Source organism: Mastigoproctus giganteus, chromosome 5, assembly GCF_048544385.1.
Source record: "Mastigoproctus giganteus isolate SK-2022 chromosome 5, ASM4854438v1, whole genome shotgun sequence".
Taxonomy (NCBI): domain Eukaryota; kingdom Metazoa; phylum Arthropoda; class Arachnida; order Uropygi; family Thelyphonidae; genus Mastigoproctus; species Mastigoproctus giganteus.
Window position 1 is genome coordinate 172,789,153 of NC_143579.1, and position 22,538 is coordinate 172,811,690.

At 37.9% G+C, this 22,538-nt stretch overlaps 1 protein-coding gene across 1 annotated transcript in view; it reads left to right on the forward strand.

The window, feature by feature from the left end:
• The window catches only part of eIF2Balpha (eukaryotic translation initiation factor 2B subunit alpha), a 168,881-nt gene extending 153,477 nt beyond the window's left edge, over nt 1-15,404 (forward strand). Inside the window, exon 10 of the mRNA XM_090373526.1 lies at nt 15,201-15,404. Coding sequence (XP_090229652.1) covers nt 15,201-15,356 — 156 coding nt within the window. The 3' untranslated portion in view covers nt 15,357-15,404. The remainder of the gene's footprint in view (nt 1-15,200) is intronic.
• The last annotated feature ends 7,134 nt before the right edge of the window (nt 15,405-22,538 follow it).

Here is a 22,538-nt window from a genome sequence, read left to right on the forward strand (position 1 = left end):
TATCGTCTGCAAACTTAGACTTTAACCCTGATATACCTTCATCAATATCATGATATATACCGAAAACAACAAGGGCCCAGCACAAAACCCTGCTGGACTCATGCTTGACATTAGTCCATGAAAATCAGTGTCCATTGATAACCACTCTCTGCCTTCTCCCACTCAACCATCCTTTCATCCATTGTACCAACTTGCCATTACTGCCATGCTGCTCCAATTTGTACAATAATCTTCCATGTGCCATGGTAACAAAAGCTTTCCTAAAATCCAAGTATATGATATCAAAATTATTCTTTGAATCCAATTCCTTTGTCACTACATCATAGTATCCAATCAAATTTGTCAGACAAGACTTCCCCTTAACAAACCCATGTTATGTCTGAACTATAACTGCAGTCTTGTCTAGATGATCTTGCATTGCTTCCTTAACTGGTGACTCCATTATTTTCCCTGGAACAGAAATCATCCTAACAGGTCTCTAATTACTTGTGTTACCCTATGATGCCCCTATGTGAATTGGGGAAAGATTTGCACATTTACAATCCACGGGTACTTCCCCCCCCCCAAGTCCAAGGAAAATTTCATAATTATGGCTAAGGGTTTGCTTACTTCCTTTGCTGCCTCCTTTAATATAACTGGAGAGATTCCATCCATCCCAGGTGCCTTCCTTATGCTTAACTTCAACAATTTCTTCTTCACTTTGCTCTCAGTTATTACAAAATCATGTAGCTTCCTGTTCGAGTTTGATAAACTTCTGGCATTCCCCTCCTTGAATATCTCCTCATGTGCAAATGTAGATGCAAAATACTCATTCAGTTTTTCAGGTATCTGAGCATGATCATCAATAGTCAAACCATCTATGTTAAGTGGATCAATCTGATTCATTCCTTTCCTTCTAGAGTTTACATAAGTAAAGAACTCTTTACTGTTTTCTTTGCATCCTTTGCCAAAAATTTCTCATAATCTGCCTTCGCTTGCCTAATCTCCTTTGTAACTTGATTACAGACTAGTTTATATCTGCTGTAGGCTTCTCTGTCACCTGATAATTTATATGCATCCCATGCATTCTCTTTTCTGCCACGAGCCACATTAATTCATCTGATATCCATTTAGGCCTAAACCTTGAACAGTATTTCTTAGTTGGTATGAAAAGCCTAGTACCTTCCAAGATTAATTCCCCGAAGGCCTCCCATTTAGAATCCACCCTTGGTAACATCATCAGTTGATCACACTGTATAGAATTTAAAAACTCTCTCAGACCTCTGTAGTCACCTATATGAAAGTAAAAACCCTCCTTTTAACCCTGATGGTAGTTACATCTTTGAGTAAATCCCACATCAGTACACTCTGATCATTTCCACCTAGTGGTTCCTTTATCTGCAGATTCTTAACTCATGAAGAATCACTGATGATAATCAGATCAAGAGTATTACTCCCTTTGGTTGCCTCTCGGACATATTTCTGAAGAAAACAGTCATACGATAAATTCACAAAAGTCTTGCTAGTGTGTGAGGGACCAATCCACAAGTTCCAGTCAATATCTGTAAAGTTAAAATTCCCCATTATAATACAATGGCCCACTCTATTTGTCTGCACAATTGCTCATTATACTCATCAGATTCATTAGGCCTATAAGACACACCTACTCTCATTTTCCCGTTCTCAGTTCTTATGTCACACCACACTGACAACATTGCATTGTCCACCAATGTCAATTGGATGCACTTTCTTAGATTTTGTGTTTCTTAACTAACAGCATAACTCCACCTTCCTTCCTGTTCTGTGTATCCTTTCTGTACACATTGTACTCACCAAATTCCAATTCTGCACTGCTTATATCCATTTGGTACCACATCTCTGATATCCCAACAATATCTACTTTTGATGTCTTGACCAGCACTTCAAAGTCATCAAATTTGATTTCTATACTCGAAGCATTGGTGTACATGCAAGTATACATACGCCTATTCTTACTCTTAGTTACTCTAACACAACCCATGTATTTACTTGTTCTGTGATGACTCCCAGCAGCCCTTGAAATCCCTAGTACTTCGCTTTGCAGGCTGCTGCTCATTCCAGTAGAAGTAGTGCAAGAATCACTTTCACCTCTGCCTGTGGCTACCGTTAATCTATTAGTCTGTGAATTTCCCCCAAGCTAGCAGTTTTCCAACAAACTTAACACTGCCTCGATAGCATCAGCAAATATTCTTCCACCCTTTCTATTTAAATGTATCCCATCCTTGTAGAAACAATCTCTCCTGTTAACAAGCACAGACCATGCTGAGAAAAATTCTACCCCATGAGCCTTGCACAATCTCTCCAGGGCCGAATTGATTGTCAAGGCTCTCATCATATACTCCCTCCTATCATGTCTGGGCAGAATTGCAGACACTTTCAAATTTAACCCTAACTCATGACATTTTTCAACTTGGATTTTTCCTGTACTTGCTAAAAATTCTTGCTGAAAATTCCTGTACTTGCTAAATAAGTTCACAGATCTACTCTTAGTGTCATTGGTGCTGATGTGTACAAAAATATCACCCTTTGTGTCCTTAAAAAATGATATCTGCTCTAAATGTCATCAACTTTTGCCCCCAGCCAAAGTACCCTGCTCCTATTCCACCTATACCTTTTGCACAATATATTTCCCGTCTCCTTGACAATAGAGTTACTGACAATGACTAGCTCCTGTGGGACCAGCGCATTCTGTCCTGAAGGTTGCCGCTGTGTTGCCAGATGATCAAATGCAAGCTCTGGCATTGATGTGGGCAGCTGAGAGCTTGATGGGTCCCCCAATGTGAGTCCTTTGAGGGCATCTACCCTGTCCTTCAAGCTCTCATAAAGGCCAATAACAAAGCTGAGTTGGTGCCTAACTTCTTCAGATTGCTAACATCGAGCACACACAAAGGCATCCCCCTTGGCAACATCATGTCCCATCCCAGAAAGGTCTGCAAACATATCACAAGTTGCAAATTTCTTAAGACTGTGATACGTTGGAGAATTGCCCCCTGCAGTTCTCCCACAAGTCACAGCACTCCTGCTACTTTGTGCATGTTGCTTTGCTGCTCTAGTCTGGGGCATGATTTCCGTTTAAATGCAATTTAATTAATTAACAATGAAAATTAATAAGGTTAATAAATTTAATCAATTTTATTTACTATACAATACCAAACTAAGCTAATGTAGTAATACGTATTTCGCTATATAGTTTTAAGTAGTTTTAAGTTTTAAGTATATCTCAAATTTGAGATAAACGTTATCAAGTTACACTATATCGTAGCGATCACAATGCTAAATTAGTTATATCCTTAGCTAAATACAAAAGATATATGCTCAAAAATTTATTAAAACCTTCAAAATACCTATTTATTACAGTTAAAACCCTACTATTCTTCTGTGCTATGGAATTCCAGCAAAACACCAAGTGAGTTGCAACTTACAAAGTCACTAGCTAAATTTTAAAAAATACACTAATGAATGCTACTAAGCCTATTTAATCTATTTGTAAAACACAAATTAATACATTAACTAATCAAAATATACAACAGATATATGCCCAAGAAGTGATTAAACCCTTCAAAATACTTAATTATTACAATTCAAACCCTTACTGTTCTTCTGAGCTACTGGTTACGCTACAGTATACCTGCCTAAAACACTGCTACAATAGTGATAGGAGTAGCGAGTTGTAACTTAAAAAATCACTAGCTAAATTTAAAAAATAAGCTAATGAATGCCACTAAACCTATTTAATCTATTTTTAAAACACAAATTAATACACTAACTAATCAAAAATACAATAAAATTTCAATGAAAACTTATTGGCTTGCAGCAGCTACAGAAGTCTGTCTTTGCCAAGCACTGTCTGGCAAAAAAAAAAAAAAAAAAAGGATGAATAGCAATATAGAAAGAATGAATGGGGAACAGTTGCTGGAGCTTTGCATTAGAGGTTAAACATGATAAACATTCCTGTATATCATTGACAAGACACCATGAGATACTCTTGCAGACTGTCTGCACTGCTCAGACAACTTCATATCTTACTGTGCAATTACCCCCAGGTCCGTTTCTTTTTCTACCACCCCCAGTGTAGTACCACACAGTTGATACGTTACTCTCTGATTACTACTTCCCATATGCAATCAAGGTTAAACTTCAGTTGCCACCTCTCAGCCCATCGGCTCAACTTTTCTAGATCCTATTACAGGAGCATACTGTCATTAGTGTCATTAACAACCCTGCCAAGCTTCGTGTCATCTGTAAACTTAGACATTAAGTCTGATTCCATCATCAGTATCATTAATAAATACAGAAACAACAATGGACCCAACTTTGAACCCTGGGGACTCCACTAATAACATTAGTCCACGAAGAGCAGTGACCAATAATTACAACTCTCTATCTTCTCCCACTCAACCATCCCTTTATCCATTACAGAAATTTGCCCTTAATGCCACACTGCTCCAATTTATGCAGCAGTTTTCCATGTGGAACAGAATCAAAAGCATACCTAAGATCCAAGTATATGATATCAAAATTATTCTTTGCATCCAGTTCCTTTGTGACCACATCATAGTATCCAATCAAATTGGTCAGACAAGACTTCCCCCTAACAAACCCATGCTGTGCCTGAACTATAACTGCGGTCTTGCCTAAATGATCCTGCAAAGCTTCTTTAACCAAGTGACTCCATTATTTTACCCTGGCACAGAATTTAAACAAACAGGTCTGTAATTACTTGTGTCACCCTTTGATCCTCCTTTATGAATTGGGGTGACATTTGCACTTCTCCACTCCACGGGTACTTCCCCTGAGTCCAAGTAAGCTCTCATAATTATTGCTAAGGGTTTACTTACTTCTTTTGCTGCCTCCTTTGATATAACTCAATAGATATCCCATCCACCAGGTTCCTTTCTTATGTTTATCTTCAATAATTTCTCCCCCACTTTGCTCTGAGTTATTAAAAAATCATTTAACTCTGCCAGAGTTTAATAAACCTCTGGCATTCCCCTCCCTGAATAGCTCATCATATGTGAATATAGATGTAATCTACTCATTCAGTTTGTCAGCTACCTGAACAGGATCATCAACAGTTGAACCATCGATATCAAGTTGACCAATCTGATTCATTCCTTTCCTTCTAGAGTTTTACATGAGTAAAGAACTCTGCTGTTTTTTTTTTTTATCCTTTGCCAAAGATTTCTTGTAATCTGCTTTTGCTTACCTAACCTCCTTTGTGTACTTGATTACAGACCAGCTTATATCTACCAGAGGCTTCTGTGTCACCTGTTGATTTATATGTATCCCATGCATTTTTATTCTCTGCCACCTATCTCATTAGTTTATCTGACATCCATTTAGGCCTAAACCTTGAACAATATTTCTTAGTTGGTATGAAAAGCCTAGTAGCTTCCAAGTTTAATTCTCTGAATGCTTCCCATTTAGAATTTGCTGTTGGTAACATCATCAGTTGGTCCCACTGTATAGACTTTAAAAACTGTCTCAGACCTCTGTAGTCACCTTTATGAAAGCAAAAACCCTTCCCGTTACCCCAGATGGTAGTTACCTCTTTGAGTAAATCCCACATCAGCACACTGTGATTACTGTCACCAAGTGGTTCCTTTATCTGCAGAATTCTTAATGTATGAAGAATCACTACTGATATTCAGATCAAGAGCCGTTGATCTCTATTGCCTCCCGAACATGCTGCTGTAGAAAATAATCATCCAATAAATCCAATTAAGCCTTGCTAGTGTGTGAATGACCAACCCACAAGTTCCAGTCAATATCTGGGCAATTAAAATCCCCCATTATAAGACAATCTGATTTACTGACAAACTCTATTTCTCTATTCAGTTGTTCATTATACTCATCAGAGTCATTTGGCCTATAACACAGGTTCCGAAAAAGTTGTGTTTGCTATTTTATTTACGTAATTGTTATTTTATATTGTACTTTATAAGTAGATTTATAGTTCTAGTTATGCTGGTTATTTTTAATTTATATAAGAGTTTTTGTAAATTACTACTTAATATACTTAAAACCGTTGTTTCGTTCGAATCTTGCAACCATTGTTTTTGTATAGAGAGTGGTAGGGAATTCAAATTTTTAATTGTGGTAACTAGGTAGCTCTAATGTAAAAATATATAGCATAATACCCATCAGTGCATTTAGGATTCTATTAGATAGTGTAGTATTGACAATTAATTAATTAAATTTATTGATCTTATTAATTTAAAATATCATGCCCCAGACTAGAGCAGCAAAGCAATGGGCACAAAGTGGCAGGAGTGCTGTGACTCTGGGAAGAACTGAGGGAGCAATTCTCCAACGTGTCACAGCCTAAAAAAAGGTGAAACTTGTGAAATGTTTGCCGAACTCTCTGGAACAGAACTTGATCTAGCCAAGGAGGATGTCTTTGTGTGTGCCAGGTGCTGAGTGTCTAGAAATTAGGCGTCAACTCAGCGTTCTAATGGGTGCCTATGAGAGCTTGAGATGTTGGGTAGATGCCCTCGAAGAAATTAATATGAGGGGGGGCCCTTTCTAACTAATTATAAACACGGTTTATAAAAGATAGCATCGTGAAAATAGTTTTGAAAATCAAAGGAGATTGCATCTCTTGATCCCACTTGACAGCTTCAATTTGCAAAAGCCATATTGAAGAATTTATATGGAATTCAGAATCAGAAGTTAATAAAACTGAATCAAATGACACATAGGTATAGAAAATAATTTTCTTGCAATTTTTTTATAATTATTTTTAAAATATGAATACATTTTGGAAAATTTTACTCTAGCATTGGGTAGTAAAGTCAAAATAAGAAAAAAATTAATATTTTAAAACATAATATATACAATGTTTTCATTTTTGCAAAATTTCAAAATTCAATGTAAAACTCATGGAGTGAGTTTTACATGGAACTTGGAAATTTTCGATAGCAACAGGCCTGTTGCTATTGAAGATTTACTCACATGCAACATCTTCACATGAATGGCTTAATAACCAGCTTATTAATAACAGCTTAATAACCAGTTGTGTAGTACATTGTCTGGAAAAATGATTTCTGCATGTATTCCTTTTATTGATATGTTAGATCAATGTAAATATTTTTTCTGCTGTTTAATTATTTTTATTAAAAAACAAATCGAAATAGTTTAGTAAAGATATTATAGACATAAATGAGAAATCTCATTACTGGGAAGAGTGTATAGATTTAAAAAAAATAAAAATAAAATAAAAAATAGCTGCTGAACATTTAAATGATAACAGTTTTTTTATTCTAAATGATGCCACAAATAAACATCATCATCATCATCATCAGCCATTTTCAATCCACTGCAGGATGAAAGCCTCTCCAGCAACTTTCCAGTTCCTTCTGTTTTGAGCACTGGCCATCCATTCACTACTCAAAAACTCATGAATTTCATCTATCCATCTCTGCCTTTGTCTTCCAGGTTTTCTTCTAGCTCCTCTTGGGTACCATTCTGTTATTTTCTTAGTCCATCTGTCATCATGTCTTTGAACTATGTGTCCTGCCCAAGACCATTTTAGTTCTTTAGTTTTGATAAGAATGTCCTTTACTTGAGTTTGCTGCCTAATCCATGTGTTTCTCTTCTTATCTAACAGTCTGATTCCCAATATAATTCGTTCCATTCTTCGCTGTGTAGTTCTTAGCTTCTCTTCCATTCTTTTGGTGAGTGCCCAAGTTTCACTTCCATAAGTCATGGTGGGGAGTATACATTGATTCATTATTTTATGTTTCAGACAAACTGGGATATTGCTCTTCAGTATGGGACTATATTTCCTGAATGCTATCCATCCAAAATTTATTCTTCTCTTGACTTCCAGCCATTTATCATTATTACAGCTAATAACTTGTCCCAGATAAGTATATGACTCCACCTTTTCAATTACTGCTCCTTCAATCATTATTTCCCTTTCCATGGCATACTTGTTCATCATTACTTTTGTTTTAGCCATATTCATCTTTAGTCCAAAATCCTTACTAACTGTGCATAACTGATTAAGATTTTCCTCTAATTCTTTGGGATCGTGGCTTATGACCACAATGTCATCTGCAAATCATAAATGGTTTAGGTACTCTCCGTTCACATTGACTCCTTTCTGCCACCAGTCTAATCTTCTGAAAGCTTCCTCAAGGGCAGCAGTAAACAGCTTCGGAGATATTGTGTCTCCTTGTCGAACTCCTTTCTCGATTTTAAATTTGCTACTGTCTTTGTCTAGTCTAATAAAGGATGTAGCATTCTCATATATTTTCTTCAAAATCATAATATATGGAGTATCTATGCCTTGTCTTTCCAGTGCCCGAAACATTGCCTTATGCTGTATGGAGTCAAACGCCTTTTCATAATCCACAAATGCCAGGCATAATGGTGTTTTATATTCATTTGCTTTCTCCATTAGCTGTGATATTACGTGAAGGTGATCCATAGTTGAGAATCCTGTCCTAAAGCCAGCTTGCTCTTTCGGTTGATTCTCATCAAGTATTCTTTCTAATCTGTTAGTAATGACCCTTGTGAACAACTTGTAGATATGGGATAACAAGCTAATTGGTCTATAATTTCCAATTTCTGATTTATCTCCTTTCTTATGCAGCAAAACTATGATTGCATTATTCCACTGCTTAGGCATCACACCTTTTCTAATGCACTTTGTGAAGAGCCTTGCCAGTTTTTGTGTTATGTCTCTTCCTCCCAATTTTAACAACTCTACAGTAACTTCATCTTCCCCCGGGGCTTTCCGATTCTTAATTTTCTTCAATGCATGTTCTACCTCATCAGGAAGAATATTGGGTATGTCGTATGTGTTGCTACTTTGCAATCCATCTTCCCCACTGCTGGTATCATTCCCTCGCTCCTTGTATAATTCTCTATAGTAGTCTTCTGCTATTTGAATTATGCCTTCTCTGTTGTTTATAAGTACACCATCGCTATTCTTCAGTTTCAGTATCATTTGTCTTTCTGTATTACTGCTCATGGCTGCTGATTTAAATCCTTTGTTTTCCCTTAATGCTTGTTCTACTTTTCTTGTGTTAAATCTTCTTATGTCCTCTCTGAGTCTCTTTCTAATGGCTTTGCATAACTCAGTATACTCAATTTTCTCCCTGTCAGTGTTTTTCTTGCTCTTCATTTGTCATCTTTGGTTCATCATGACAAGTGTTTCTTGACTAATTTTTTCTTCTTTGGATTTCTGTTTCCCTATAGGTTTCTTGGGCTTTATCACTTTCAGAAAGTTGTAATATTCCTTGTCGATATCTTGGTCCCGAGCAGTCTGCAGAAGCTCAAACTTGTTCTTAGGTTCCAGTACATACTGCTTTTTCTCCTCCTCTGTTATTTCAAAGAACTTTGTATTATTTACTCGAGTCAGTTTTTTCCTTTCCTTTCCTACATCTATATCAAGTGTACATCTTACCATTCTGTGATCACTTCCAACATTTACCTTATTCAGGACGGTAACATCATTCACAATATATCTTCTGTTAGTGAGGATGAAGTCGATTTCATTAGTTGTTAATCCATTTGGACTCTTCCATGTCCACTTTCTGTTCATCCTTTTCTTGAAAAAAGTGTTCATTACTGACAGTCCTTGAGATTTTGCAAATTCCACAAGTCTTTCACCAATTCCAAAATTTCCTATAGTTCCTCTTTCTGCGCTGTTTTGCCTTTTTCCAACCTTAGCATTGAAGTCCCCCATAATAATAGTGTAGTGGGTTTTCTGCTCATCTAGAAGACTCTCAATTTCAGTGTACATTTCTTCAACCTCTTCATCATCATGGCTCAATGTTGGTGCATAAATCATTATAATCTTTAGCTTGTACCTCTTAGAAATCTTGAATATTAGTCTTGACACCCTTGGTGATGTACTTTTGAATTCCAAAATGTTGTTTTTAAAATCTTTATGGACCAGAAACCCAACTCCACCTTCACTCCTTTCACTGTTTCCATTGGTGTACAGCAGATTTCCACTTGATAAACTTATAAGTGATTCATTTCTTCTTCTTGTTTCAGCCAAACCGATGATATTCCAATTCACATTTTCTAATTCCTTTTCCAGTTCTAATATCCTGTCTTCACCGATGAGTGATCGTATGTTATAACAGGCCAAGTTAAATTTCCGTGCATGGCCGCCTGGTCGTACCCAGAGATTCTTAGCACCCTCTGCTTCCACTCTGATCCTCTCGCTGCCATAAGAGGGAGAGTGAAAGCTGCTGGGGACTGAGGGCCATTTGTATTGTTGTGCTCTCATTGCTGGAGGGTTTGGTCTTTTCCTCTTCACGCTGACCAAGCATCTTGAAGAGAACCACTCTACAGGTTCGTTGCCACCTAAGTGACGTAACAGGGCTTACCATCGAGAAGGTGTGCATGAGTGGATTTTAGGGAGGCAGGCCAACCGGACTTCTCCTAAATCTTCTGTAATAGAGAGATATTGGATTCATCAGTGTTTTAGGCTGAGTGTCTGATAACACACAGGATACCTGTTCCCCTCTAAGCCCCACAAATAAACACAATGTTTCAAATATTCACAATATTTTATATCAGTTTAATATCATTATTTGAAATGTTAAAATATAATCTTATTATTTTTTCTCTTTTTTTTTTCTTTTTTTTTATCAATAAATAAACAAATTATGTAAACATTTCATTCAAAAATGCTAGATTGATTCTATTTTGAATTATTGCTTGCAGAGAACCTTGACCCTTCCATTCTATTTATATGATATATTAACTTCTTAACATGCTGTTTTAATAGCGATCTTGGAAAAAAATGAAATATGCATAACCTATTTTCAAAATGGGTTCCAAAGTCCAGGAAGTCTGAAAAAAAAAAAAAAAAAAAAAAAGCTTGAAATTAATTATAAGTACTTATTAAAAACAATAATATTTTAAGCAAGGTAAAATAAATTTTTCTTTCAAAATTTATTTTATGTGAAATAAATAATTAAAACCTTGAATTTCAAAATAAACGAAGTGTTTAATAAATATAAATATGCTTCCAGATAAATTATATTTACATACCTCTGCCTAATAATAACCAAATAAATAATGTTAAAATAATGAGGTCTATAAGATTTAAGTACCACTGCACTATATGATTTTTTTTTTCCTATTAGTTAATATCAAAAAAATTTGTTAACAAGAGAGGCTGTTCTTAGAGGGACAAGATACACTTCAATAGAAGGAGTGCAAGGATATTTAGGCTGCCTCCGTAGCCAGGTGGGAAGGAGCAGCAGTGCGTAGCACATGCTTCTTGATTAGACCGGGGTTCGAGCCGTCACCACCAAATACGGAGGATGCAGTAAGGTCAGGGAATGACCACCGCATATCCCGGAGCAATATGGCCTTAGTTGCTAATGCTCCTAAAAACCAAATAACAAACAAACAAGCAAGGATATTTACTGCTGCTATCAAGGTAGTGTCAAGTGGACTGTTGGCTTGGGGAGACACACACACTAGTAATACATTAATTAGAGCTGCAGGCTGAGGTGAAAGCGATTCTCACACTACTTCTACTGGAACATGCAGCGGCCCAGAAAGCAAGGTGTCAAGGATTTAAAAGAACTGCTTTGAGTTGTCATTGGTAAAACAAAATACATGGGCTGTTTTGGGATAATTAAGAGTAAGAACAGGTGCATGTATACTTGCATGTGCAGTAATACTAGGAACATTGTAAATAAATTTTATGAATTTGAAGTACTGATTTAGTCATCAAATGCAGACATTGTAGGGATAACAGAGACATGGTTTCACTTAGACATAAGTGATGCTAAATTTGAATATGGGGAGTACAGTGTGTAGAAAAAAGGACAGACAGAACAGCATGGAAGGTGGGGTTATTTTTTTTAGTTAAGAAGCATATTAAATCTAAGGGTGGATCCAGTGCAATGTTGAGTTAGTTTGATGTGACATAAGCACTGGAAAAACAACAATGAGAGTAGGAGTGTGTTATAGGCATAATGACTGTGATGAGTATAACAGCTGTACAGAGAAATGGAGTGGGCCAGTAAATCAAAATGTCTTATAATAGAGGATTTTAATTTTCCAGATGTTGACTGAAACTTATAGGTTCATCATTCACTCAGTACCAAGACTTTTTGGATTTATTGGATGACTATTTCCTACAGCAGCATGTTAGAGAAATAAAAAAAGGAAAAGCAATAATCTTGATCTCGGTAACAATTGTCAGCAGTGAAAATTCGTGTATTAAGAATCAGCAGGTAAAAGACCCACTGGGTGGCAGTGATCACGGTGCATTGATGCGTAATTTAATAAAGACGATGTTACCATCTGATGATGGTCCCACTGTGTAGAATTTAAAAACTGCAAATTCTAAATGGAAAGCATTCAGAGAAGTAATTGTAGCAGCTACTGGGCTTTTCATACCAACTAAGAAATACCGTTCCAGGCTTAGATCTCAATGTACATCAGATGAAATATGTAACTTGTGGCAGAGAAGAAAAATGTATGAAATATATATAAGTTATCATGTGATACAGAAGCCTGTGGTAGATGTAAACTAGTCTGTAATCAAGTCACACTGGAAGTTTGGTAATCTAAGGTAGATTATGGAAGTCTGGCAAAGAAAATGAGTAGAGACTTTATTTATGTAAACAGTAGAACTAAAGTAATTTTTTGGGCTAAAGCCTCAAACTATGTGGAAGTTTCACTAGGTTATGAAATTGCATTGTGGTTTATACATACTGAACTACCGATAAATTGGCATCATTTGAATTATATCTCATATTGTGAAAACCATCACAACAAGTTGCCATGATATTATATCATGGCAACCTTTTGTGATATTATATGATGCAATGGCAGTAACCTGTCCTCTAGTAAACAGCAGAAAGAAAGAGTTGAATCATATTGGCCCACTTGATATTGATGAGATGGACTGTTGATGAACCTGCTCAGGTTGCTGATAAACTGAACAGGTACTATGCATCTACAGTCAAATATTAGGAGTTCTTTAAGGAGAGAATGCCAGAATTCATCAAAATCTAACAGGGAGCTAAATGATTTTGTAATAACTGAGAGAAAAGAGAAGGGTAATTGTTGAAGCCAAATATAAAAAGTACACTTGCAATGGATGGGATCTATCCATTTATATCAAGGGAAGTAGCAAAGGAGGTAAGCAAACCCTTAGCCATAACTATGAGAGCATCTTTGGATTCAGGGGAGGATGAGAGCATCTTTGGATTCCCTATGGACTTTAGATGTGTGATTGTATCCCCAATTCACAAAGGGGGCTCAAAAGGTGGCATAATTAGCGTAACTTCAATTTTAGGGAAAATGATAGAGTTACTGGTAAAGAAATAATGTAGCACCATCTAGACAGGAATGCAGTTTCAAGCCTGCCTCTAAACAATCCTTGCTGTGACTGCATTTAGAGCAGGGATTTGTTAAGGGGGGTGGGCTTGTCTGATAAATCTGATTGGATACTATGATGCAGTGCCAAAGAAACTGGATGCAAAATATGTTGTGATCATATGCTTGGCATTCAGAAAAGCTTTTGATACTATTGTACCTAAAAGATTGCTTTATAAGTTGGAGCAGTGTGGCATTAATAGTAAGTTACTACTATGGGTAAAGGGATGGTTAGGTTGGAGAGAACAGAGTGGTAAAAGACTGCTTTATAAATTGGAGCAGTGTGGCATTAAGAGTAAGTTACTAAGTAAGTTACAATGTCCATTAATAACCTCAGAGTGGTTATTAATGGACATTGCTCTTCGTTATCTGGACTTATGTTATTAGTTAAGTCCCCTAGCACCCATTGCTGGGCCATTGTCGTTTTCTGTATTTATTGATAAAGATATAATAGGCTCACCGTCTGAGTGTATAGGTGATACAAAGGTATGCTGGTTAATGACAACAATCAAGGTAAGCTACTGCTACAAATCTAGAAAAATTAGGCTGTGAAATGGCAGCTAAGTTTGACATTGACAATTGCTAGCAGTAATCCCAGGTTAACCAACTGCGTGGTTCTACACTCAGGCTCGGGTTAGTGGAAAATGAAAAAGTCCTGGAGGTAATTGTGCAGTAATTTAAGAAGTTCTTTGAGCAGTGCAATCAAGCTGCCAGGATAGCTTGTGGGGGGTATTGTCACTGATATATGTAGGAACTTTGCTAGCAGTGATAAGGAAATGATTATACCATTGTGCAAGGCATTGGTTAGGCCACATCTTGAGTACTGCATGTAGGTCTGGAGAACTCATTTTAAGAAGGATGTAGATGTGCTGACACAGATGCAGAGAAGAGCAACAAAATTGGTGAAGAGAACAAAATGATGGTCTTACTAGGAAGGGTTTCAGTTTTGAAAATTGTAGCATTTGGAGACTAGGTACCTGCGAGGTGATCTGAGAGTTGTTTAAGGCTTTGAATGGATTGAGCAAGCTCAATACTAATGGCATTCTTCCTCTTGTTCAGACTGCACATGGGGGGGGGATTCCTAAATTCAAAATGAGGAAGGAAGGAAGGAAGGGTGCTTTCAGCCAGCAAGCAGTTGATTGTTGGAACAAACTTCCATTTATTGTTGTTGTGGTGGAAATAAGTAGTTTGAATAAATTCAAAGAAGGTCTAGAAAGATTATTGGAAGAGATGAACAGGTAATGTGGGAAGATTTTTTTTTTTTTTTTGTTGTTGATGCATATTAAGATTTTTCTTTGCATCATTTTCCACTACTAATACTAATATTAGTTATTGGCCTTATAGCTGTAATTATCTCAATTTCTGAATGGTTATAAATCAATAGAAGTTATTTAAACTATTCAGGTAACATTATTGTTTTGCAGTAATGTTATTTGAATAATTGATGATAATGATATATAAGCTTTTTTTTGTACTCCAGATTATTACCTCATTTTTTCCTTCTGTCATGCTATAAAACTTATCATGGGTGCCTTTAAAACTTAATCTTGTGTACTAAGTGCTATTTGACTGCCCTTGTATATATTGGCAAAACAGTATTTCTTTGTTAAGAAATATTAATAAAATATAAAACATTCACATGATTCATCATTTGAATTGGATTTATTTACTCTTAAGATTAAAAATTATTTAATATAATTATATAAATATTTGAAACTAATTTTCATTTATATTGGGTATAACTCTCGCTTTTATACTTTTGCTATAATTATGTTAAAGATTAAGATTTTTACAATTGTGATTCTTTGTTTCAGTATGCAGCATCTAAAGTGAATGCTAAAGATGACCTTTCCAAGGAACATCCAAGAGTGGATTACACACCCCCATCATACATTAAGTTGCTGTTCACAGACCTTGGTATTCTCACTCCATCTGCAGTGAGTGATGAGTTGATTAAATTATATGAATAATATGTAAGTTTCTTTTCATAAAACAATAAAAATGCATTCTGAATATCTTCTTTTTTTTTAAATCTTCTGGATATATTTTTAACCTACACTAGATGAAAAAAATGCTTGAAGTTATAAAAAGAACAAATTTAAGAAATGTAGTTTTAATTTAGAAGGATCTGTCAGAAGCTTTTGAGAATAATTGAGTAATATACAAATATAATTACTTACACGGCTATTGTCATATATATAAATCTTCAGAATAGAATAGGAGCCCATTTCTTTAACCAGATACCCTTATTTCAGAGATTCTGCCATTTACTGAAGCATGGTTAAAACTCTTCTTTCAGAATGGATCACTGGTTTCATATTGTTTTCAGAATATCATCATTGTTGTCAAATATACCTTTAAATTGAGATTTCGGTTTTGGAAAGGGATAAAAATCTCGTAGGGGCTAAATTGTGTGAATAGGTGAATATGGAATTACAGGAATGTTATTGTTTTCCAAATATATCTAGAGTGTATCGTGATAATGCATAGGGATATGTGTTATCATAGTAAAGGAGCCAAGTCCTGTTTTACTGTTGTCATTTATTTCTAACCAGATTACACATTTATGTACTAGAGCCTTTCAGTAGAATATGTAATTTGGTGATTCACTTCCAAGAAGATACTCAGTGATGAATTAGGCCTCCATCCAGTAATTCAGTCTTGTGACTGTTCTGTTCCTATGATGAGCTCCATCTCCACCTCATTCTCTTCTGTGCCATTTGTGTAAGGTATACCAGATATACTCCCCTCCACTGCATCCAGAAGAAAACCACCATGTCGAAACACATATCCCACCCATTTGAGTCTGGTTGATCTTATTCTGTCTAGTATTTTTCTTTGTTCTTGGACATGTCCTAATACTTCCTCATTTGATACTTTTTTCAGTCCATTTAATTTTTTCCATCTTGTGCCAGCACCACATCTTGAAGGCCTCAAGTTTCTTTTTGTCTCCCTTTGTAAGAATCCACGTCTCAGCTCCACATAGCACCACCGACCAGATATGTGTCATTATTATCTTCTTAATTTCCTGTGACATCTTCTGTATATTCAATTAAAGTTTTTTTTTTGAAAGATTGTTTTGCCATTGCAAAACTGGTTGGATCGCTGTTTGACATGAAATGTCGTGTAAATAACAGCCCAAGATACCTAAAATGATCTACCTATTCTACTCTTTCTCCATCAATCTCAATTCAGAAGGAAATTGCCCTTCTGCCAATCATCATTGCCTTTGTTGTTTTTTTTTTTTTTCACGTTTATCCTCATTTCATACTTTAAAGTTTTCTTATTTGGTTGTCTCATTATTTTTTGCAGTATAGCAGGAAAACATGCTAGAATGGCCTGATCATCTGCAAACTTAATAGCCTGTATGTTCTGCAAACTTAATAGCCTGTAAGAGTAGAAAACTTGCTTCTTGCCCTAATGGTAGCTGAGCATTCTGGTCTCTTGCCAAAGCTATTGGCTGCAACTTTTGCCAATCTCTGCTCCCACCTCTGTCAAAACCAGTTGGTTCTGTTGTCACTTCAACCAAGAATAAAGCTGACCTGCTAGCATGCCATTTTTCTTCCAACTCCTGTATTAATGATCTTGGTAAAACACCTCCCACCATTCCCACCATGCTCCATTTGATGCTTCCTGTGGTCTTCCGTCAAAAGGATGTCTGAAGGATTTTGACAAATCTTGACGCTAAGAAAGCTCCAGGTCCGGATGGTATTTCTCCACTTGTTCTCAAAACCTGTGCTCCTGAACTTACTCCTATTCTCTGCCGCCTTTTCTCACTTTCTTATTCCAAAAGTGTTTTTTCCTTCTGCTTGGAAATTTGCTCATATCCAGCCAGTTCCTAAAAAGGGTGACAAGTCCCTCCCATCCAATTATCATCCCATTGCAATTATTTCTACTCTTTCTAAAGTAATGGAGAAATCTATTAACCGCCAACTCTTAAACTACCTAGAAACCTTTCATCTGATCAACGATTGCCAGTAGTGATTCCATCAGTGTCGATCCACTGGTGGTATTCTGGCTTATTTTACTTATTTATGGACAAATTCAATGGAAAAGTTTGGTGAAACAGTTGCTCTTGACATCTCAAAGGCTTTCGATCGTGCTTGGTATAATGGTCTTCTAAACAAACTTCCATCTTATGGTTTGCCGACTGTTTTTGGTAATTGGTTATTCAGTTTTCTCTCTGATCGCTCACTAAGGGTGATGGTAGCTGGCTCTGTGTCTTCTAACTTTTCCACTAATTCTGGTGTCCCCCAAAGTTCAGTTCTTTCCCCCACTCTTTTCCTCTTGTATATTAATGACCTTCTTCCATTGACTGGAAATCCTATCCATAAACAATGCATTCTACTTTCTATTTTGAGAAACCTTGCCCTGCTCATTCAGCTTCATTTTCTCGAATATCCGCTACCAATTCCTTAAATGCCGATCTCCAGGTAATTCTCCAGTGGGGCAAAGACAACTTAGTTGATTTCAATCCTTCTTAAACTCAGTCTTGTCTTATATCTCGCAAAAAGGATTCTTCTGCTCCTATGCTTATCTTTGGGGATTACTCTGACTTCTAATCTCTCTTGGCACAAGCACATTACAAATATTGCTTCCTCTGCATATAAAAAAACTTGGTTTTCTTTTTCACTCTCGGCGTTACTTTTCTTCCAAAGAGCTGTTCACTCTGTACAAATTGCAAATCCGCCCTACCATGGAATATTGTTCCCACATCTGGGGCAGTGCCCCCAAAACCTCTCTCAAGCTTCTAGATTCCATTCACAAGGGGCAGTTAGGTTAATTAATGATTCCTCTCTAACAGAGTCTCTCCACTCGCTGTCTCATAGACAAACTGTTTCTGCTGCATGCCTTTTCTACAGATATTTCCATGGGCACTGTTCTTCTGAATTGGCTTCTATAATTCCCACTCTCTCTTTCAAAACAGTCCAAACACGTGTCGCCACCAGCCAACATCCATTTATTGTCCATCTTCAAACTCACAGAACCGACTTTTCATCTTCCTCGTTTATTCATTCAACTGCTGTTTTCTGGAACAACCTTCCTTCATACGTATTTTCTGAAAATTACAGTCTACAGAAGTTCAAGTCTAACGTCAACAAATATCTTCTTTCGTCTTCTCAACCTCCAACCCAAGCACAGTACTAAGTACTATAGGTTCTAATACGTCTCGTGTTTGGGGTTTTCATAAAAAAAACATATCGAATTATGCTGGTTAATATTAATTATTATTAATATTAACCACTAATATTATTAGTGGTGTGTGCCAAATTTTTTTGTGCCCTTACTCCAAAATTATCTGGCATATTTTATGCAACCCCTAAATTAACTGACATATTTGTCGCACCCCTTATTTAGAGTTTACTGTCATTAAATTTGCATGTGTTTGGTGAGAAGATACTTGAATGTTTATGTAATTTTTCAAAGATAATGAAGTCAAATTGCTAAACAACTAAAGCTACTACAGAAAACTAATAAAAATTTGAATATTACAACTGCCGGCAGATTTTTTTGTGTCTCCTTGAAAATATTTTGTCATCCATAAATCAGTAGCCGATCCCATGATAAACCACTTTATTAAACCAGGGCTGTGTTAATTCTATCGGGTGCTCCCAGACATCCGAATGAGGGAGTGCCCTTTTTTTTTGTAATTAATATTTGTAAAATCGTTTACGAAGAGCTCTCTGTTGGGTTAATATGTGTGTGTTTTTAAATTCCTAATAACGTATTATTATTTCTAATGTTTATTATAATAATTGGACATTAAGATTTATTACTACTGTTGAGTTGATGCCTCCATAGCCAGGTGGGCAGGAGCAGCAGTGCGTAGCACACGCTTCTTGATTAGACCGGGGTTCGAGCCCACGCCCACCAAATACAGAGGATGCGGAAAGGTCAGTGAATGACGACCGCATATCCCCGGAGCAATAGGGCCTTAGTTGCTAATGCTCCTAAAAACCAAATAACAAACAAACAAACTGTTGAGTTCTGTGGATACTTTTGCACAATGACATGGGTTAGAAGACTTTACTAATAGCCATTTTAACAAGAATAATTGTTAACTGTATTTAGCGATCACATGGGCTCAAAAAATAGTCAGCTCAAAAACTTGAGCTTATGCACTCATGCATTGACACTCCGCTATTTTAGGCCTTTTGTGTATATATATATATATGGGGTGTCCATAGGTCTGCATCGGGGGATAGGATATAGGACTACTTTTTTTTATAAATATAATTTCTTATGATATTTAAGATCATTATAATGAAATGATTATTTTCCTGCTAAGTTGATCTCTCAAAATACCTACCCTTCAAATGATCCTTAGACTAGTAGCTAACTTGACTATCACCCCTCAATGTGGGCACCTGTACGTGGTGAGGGGACCTCCCAGTGACGCTGCTGGACTTCCAGACTAGCATCACTGGGATCCAACGCCCACAGCCCAGGTTTCAGGCTTACATCAATGGAATCCGGTGTGTTTGCCGTGCGCTGCGACCCGTGGAAATTCGGAAAGGGGGATCCTGGTGGTTGAGGGGCCCAGCTTCAATACACCACTTTGGCCCCTGCTTCGACAAGACGGGTGGTCCTGGAAGGCCCAGCTAGGATCAATCGGCTAGTAGGCTCGCCTGCGAGGGTCAGCCGTGTCAATGCCACGCCCCTACCCTCATGGTCCGAGGGACAGGATTCAGGTTGGCGGCAGTGCGGGTATGGTGTCTGGATAGCCCTGGTGTCCCACTCCCGAGCGCATTTATTGCATGCCGGGTAGTGGGCGTCCCTTTGGGCTCCGTGGTGGGTGGGGAGCCGGGGCACTGAACAATTTAAAAAACTATATGAATCCTGATAAACTTACTTCTTCAGGGACCCCAACCCGGTCCCTATCTGAAAACATAGATAACGATCCAGATAGCATTATTGCTAAAAAAAGGCAGCGAACAGAAGTACCATCAGGGCCAGTCCCAAGGTTCTTAATCATGCATTCTACTAATGAGACACCGATTGGTAAAATGTCGCCCTTTTTAATTCAAAAAGGATTAGATGGGTTAGCAGGTTCACCCAAATCAGTTAAAAGGCTTCGTTCTGGAGACATTTTAATTGAAACTAAAAATGACAGGCAATCAGAACATCTACTCCGAACAGCATCAATCGGAGGAATCTCTATAACAGTGACACCACACAGAACACTCAATTCATCGAGAGGTGTCATTTCGGAGTGGGACCTTCTCGACGTAACCGAGGAGGAAATCTGCTCCGAATTAAAACCACAGGGAGTCATTGCTGTCAAGAGAATCACTGCGCGAAGGGATGGAAAAATTGTTAAAACCAGGAGCGTTATCCTGACTTTTAACTCTCCTAAACCTCCTGACGAGATTAAAGCTGGATACATCAACTGTTCAGTGCGTCCATACGTTCCGAACCCTTTACAGTGTTTTAAATGCCAGAAGTATGGACATTCTCAAATGGCCTGCCGTGGAGTCCTTGCATGCGCTCGATGCGGTGCAAAGGACCACGAAACAACAGCATGTTCAGCCGCAAAACCCACCTGTATTAACTGTGAAGGCGAACACCCGGCCTATTCACGAGCATGCCAGAGGTGGAAAGAAGAAAAAGAAATTCAACGGCTGAAGGCAGAGCTAAATATATCATAGCAGGAGGCAAGGAAATCGGTCAAACCCCTTAATATCAACAAACCTACCTACGCCCAGAAGGTAGCAGGGAGATGTTCCGTCGGAACTCAGACGGACATGACCATTCCTCCAAAGGAGTCTTTCACTCCCATTGCGCGTTATCTTTTAAGTTCTCAAAAACCTGCGCAGAAGGACCGATCAGCTGCCACTCCTATATCGGTACCTCCTAACGCTCCACAAGTAACAAAGGTAACTATGAAAGAAAAGAATAAAAAAGGGGAAGTCCCCCCTAGTACCCAAGAAAAGATGGATGTCGAGCAGAAGGAGGTACCCGAAGATTCAGTCTTGGAACTCTTTGCGGAGGAAGAAATGGACACGGAAGAGCGTGTCCATTCTTTCCTAAAAAAGATAGAACCAAGACTGATAAAAGTAAGCCCTCAGCACCTCGGAAGCCGCCTGATGGACCCACCAAGCCAAAATAATGGCTAAATTCCTACAATGGAATTGTCATGGATTCCGGCGAAATATTGATGACATCAAGGCCCTCCTGCAAAAGCACGAGCCAGTTTGCTTTTGCTTGCAGGAGACATATCTAAAGGCAAATGACGATCCCACGATGCATAACACCAAAATTTTTCGTAAGGATAGAATTGCGGATGGTGCTGTACATGGGGGAGTGGCTATCCTTGTGGGTAAGCGGACCCCAGTGCAGCCCATGCTAATTACAACTAGCATAGAAGCATACGGTGGGATTTTTATTAACCGTCTGCTCTATCTATTTGCCACCTGGGACTGACATCTCCCAGGAAGACCTTGATGATCTTCTAACGCAGTTGCCTCCCCCTTTCTTACTTCTCGGGGATATGAATGGACATAACACCCTGTGGGGTAGTGCTAACATCAACGGAAGGGGACGAATCATAGAGCATATGCTAAATGACAATGACCTTTCCCTTCTAAATACTGGAACAAACACCTTCTTCCACATGCCTACCCGTACTTTTTCTGCCATTGATCTCTCTATCTGCTCCCCTTCTCTACTCCCTTCACTCACTTGGGAAGTGGAGGAGAATCCATATGGAAGCGATCACTTCCCTGTGATAACCTCGTTACACAGCGGGAGACCATGTCTTCCCTTCAGGTTACCACGGTGGAAGATTGATCAGGCTGACTGGACTGCCTTCCAACATCAGGAAAATTTTGATCTTAGCACAGTCAGTCAAGAGCCTATCAATGATGCAGTTAAGTACATCACAGAAAATACTGTCCAAGCAGCTGCGAATGCTGTTCCAAAAACATCTGCCCGGTTTCCACCATTTCCTAAACCTTGGTGGAATTCACAATGCACAGCAGCAAAAAAGGCTCAAAACAAAGCGTGGGGGATATTCCGCCGATATCCTACCACGACCAACCTTATAGCCTTTAAACGTGCACGAGCCAAAGGACGATATATCCGCCGTCAGAGTCAAAAGGAATCGTGGATCCGTTTTACATCATCTATTAACCAGTCTACCAACTCTAAGG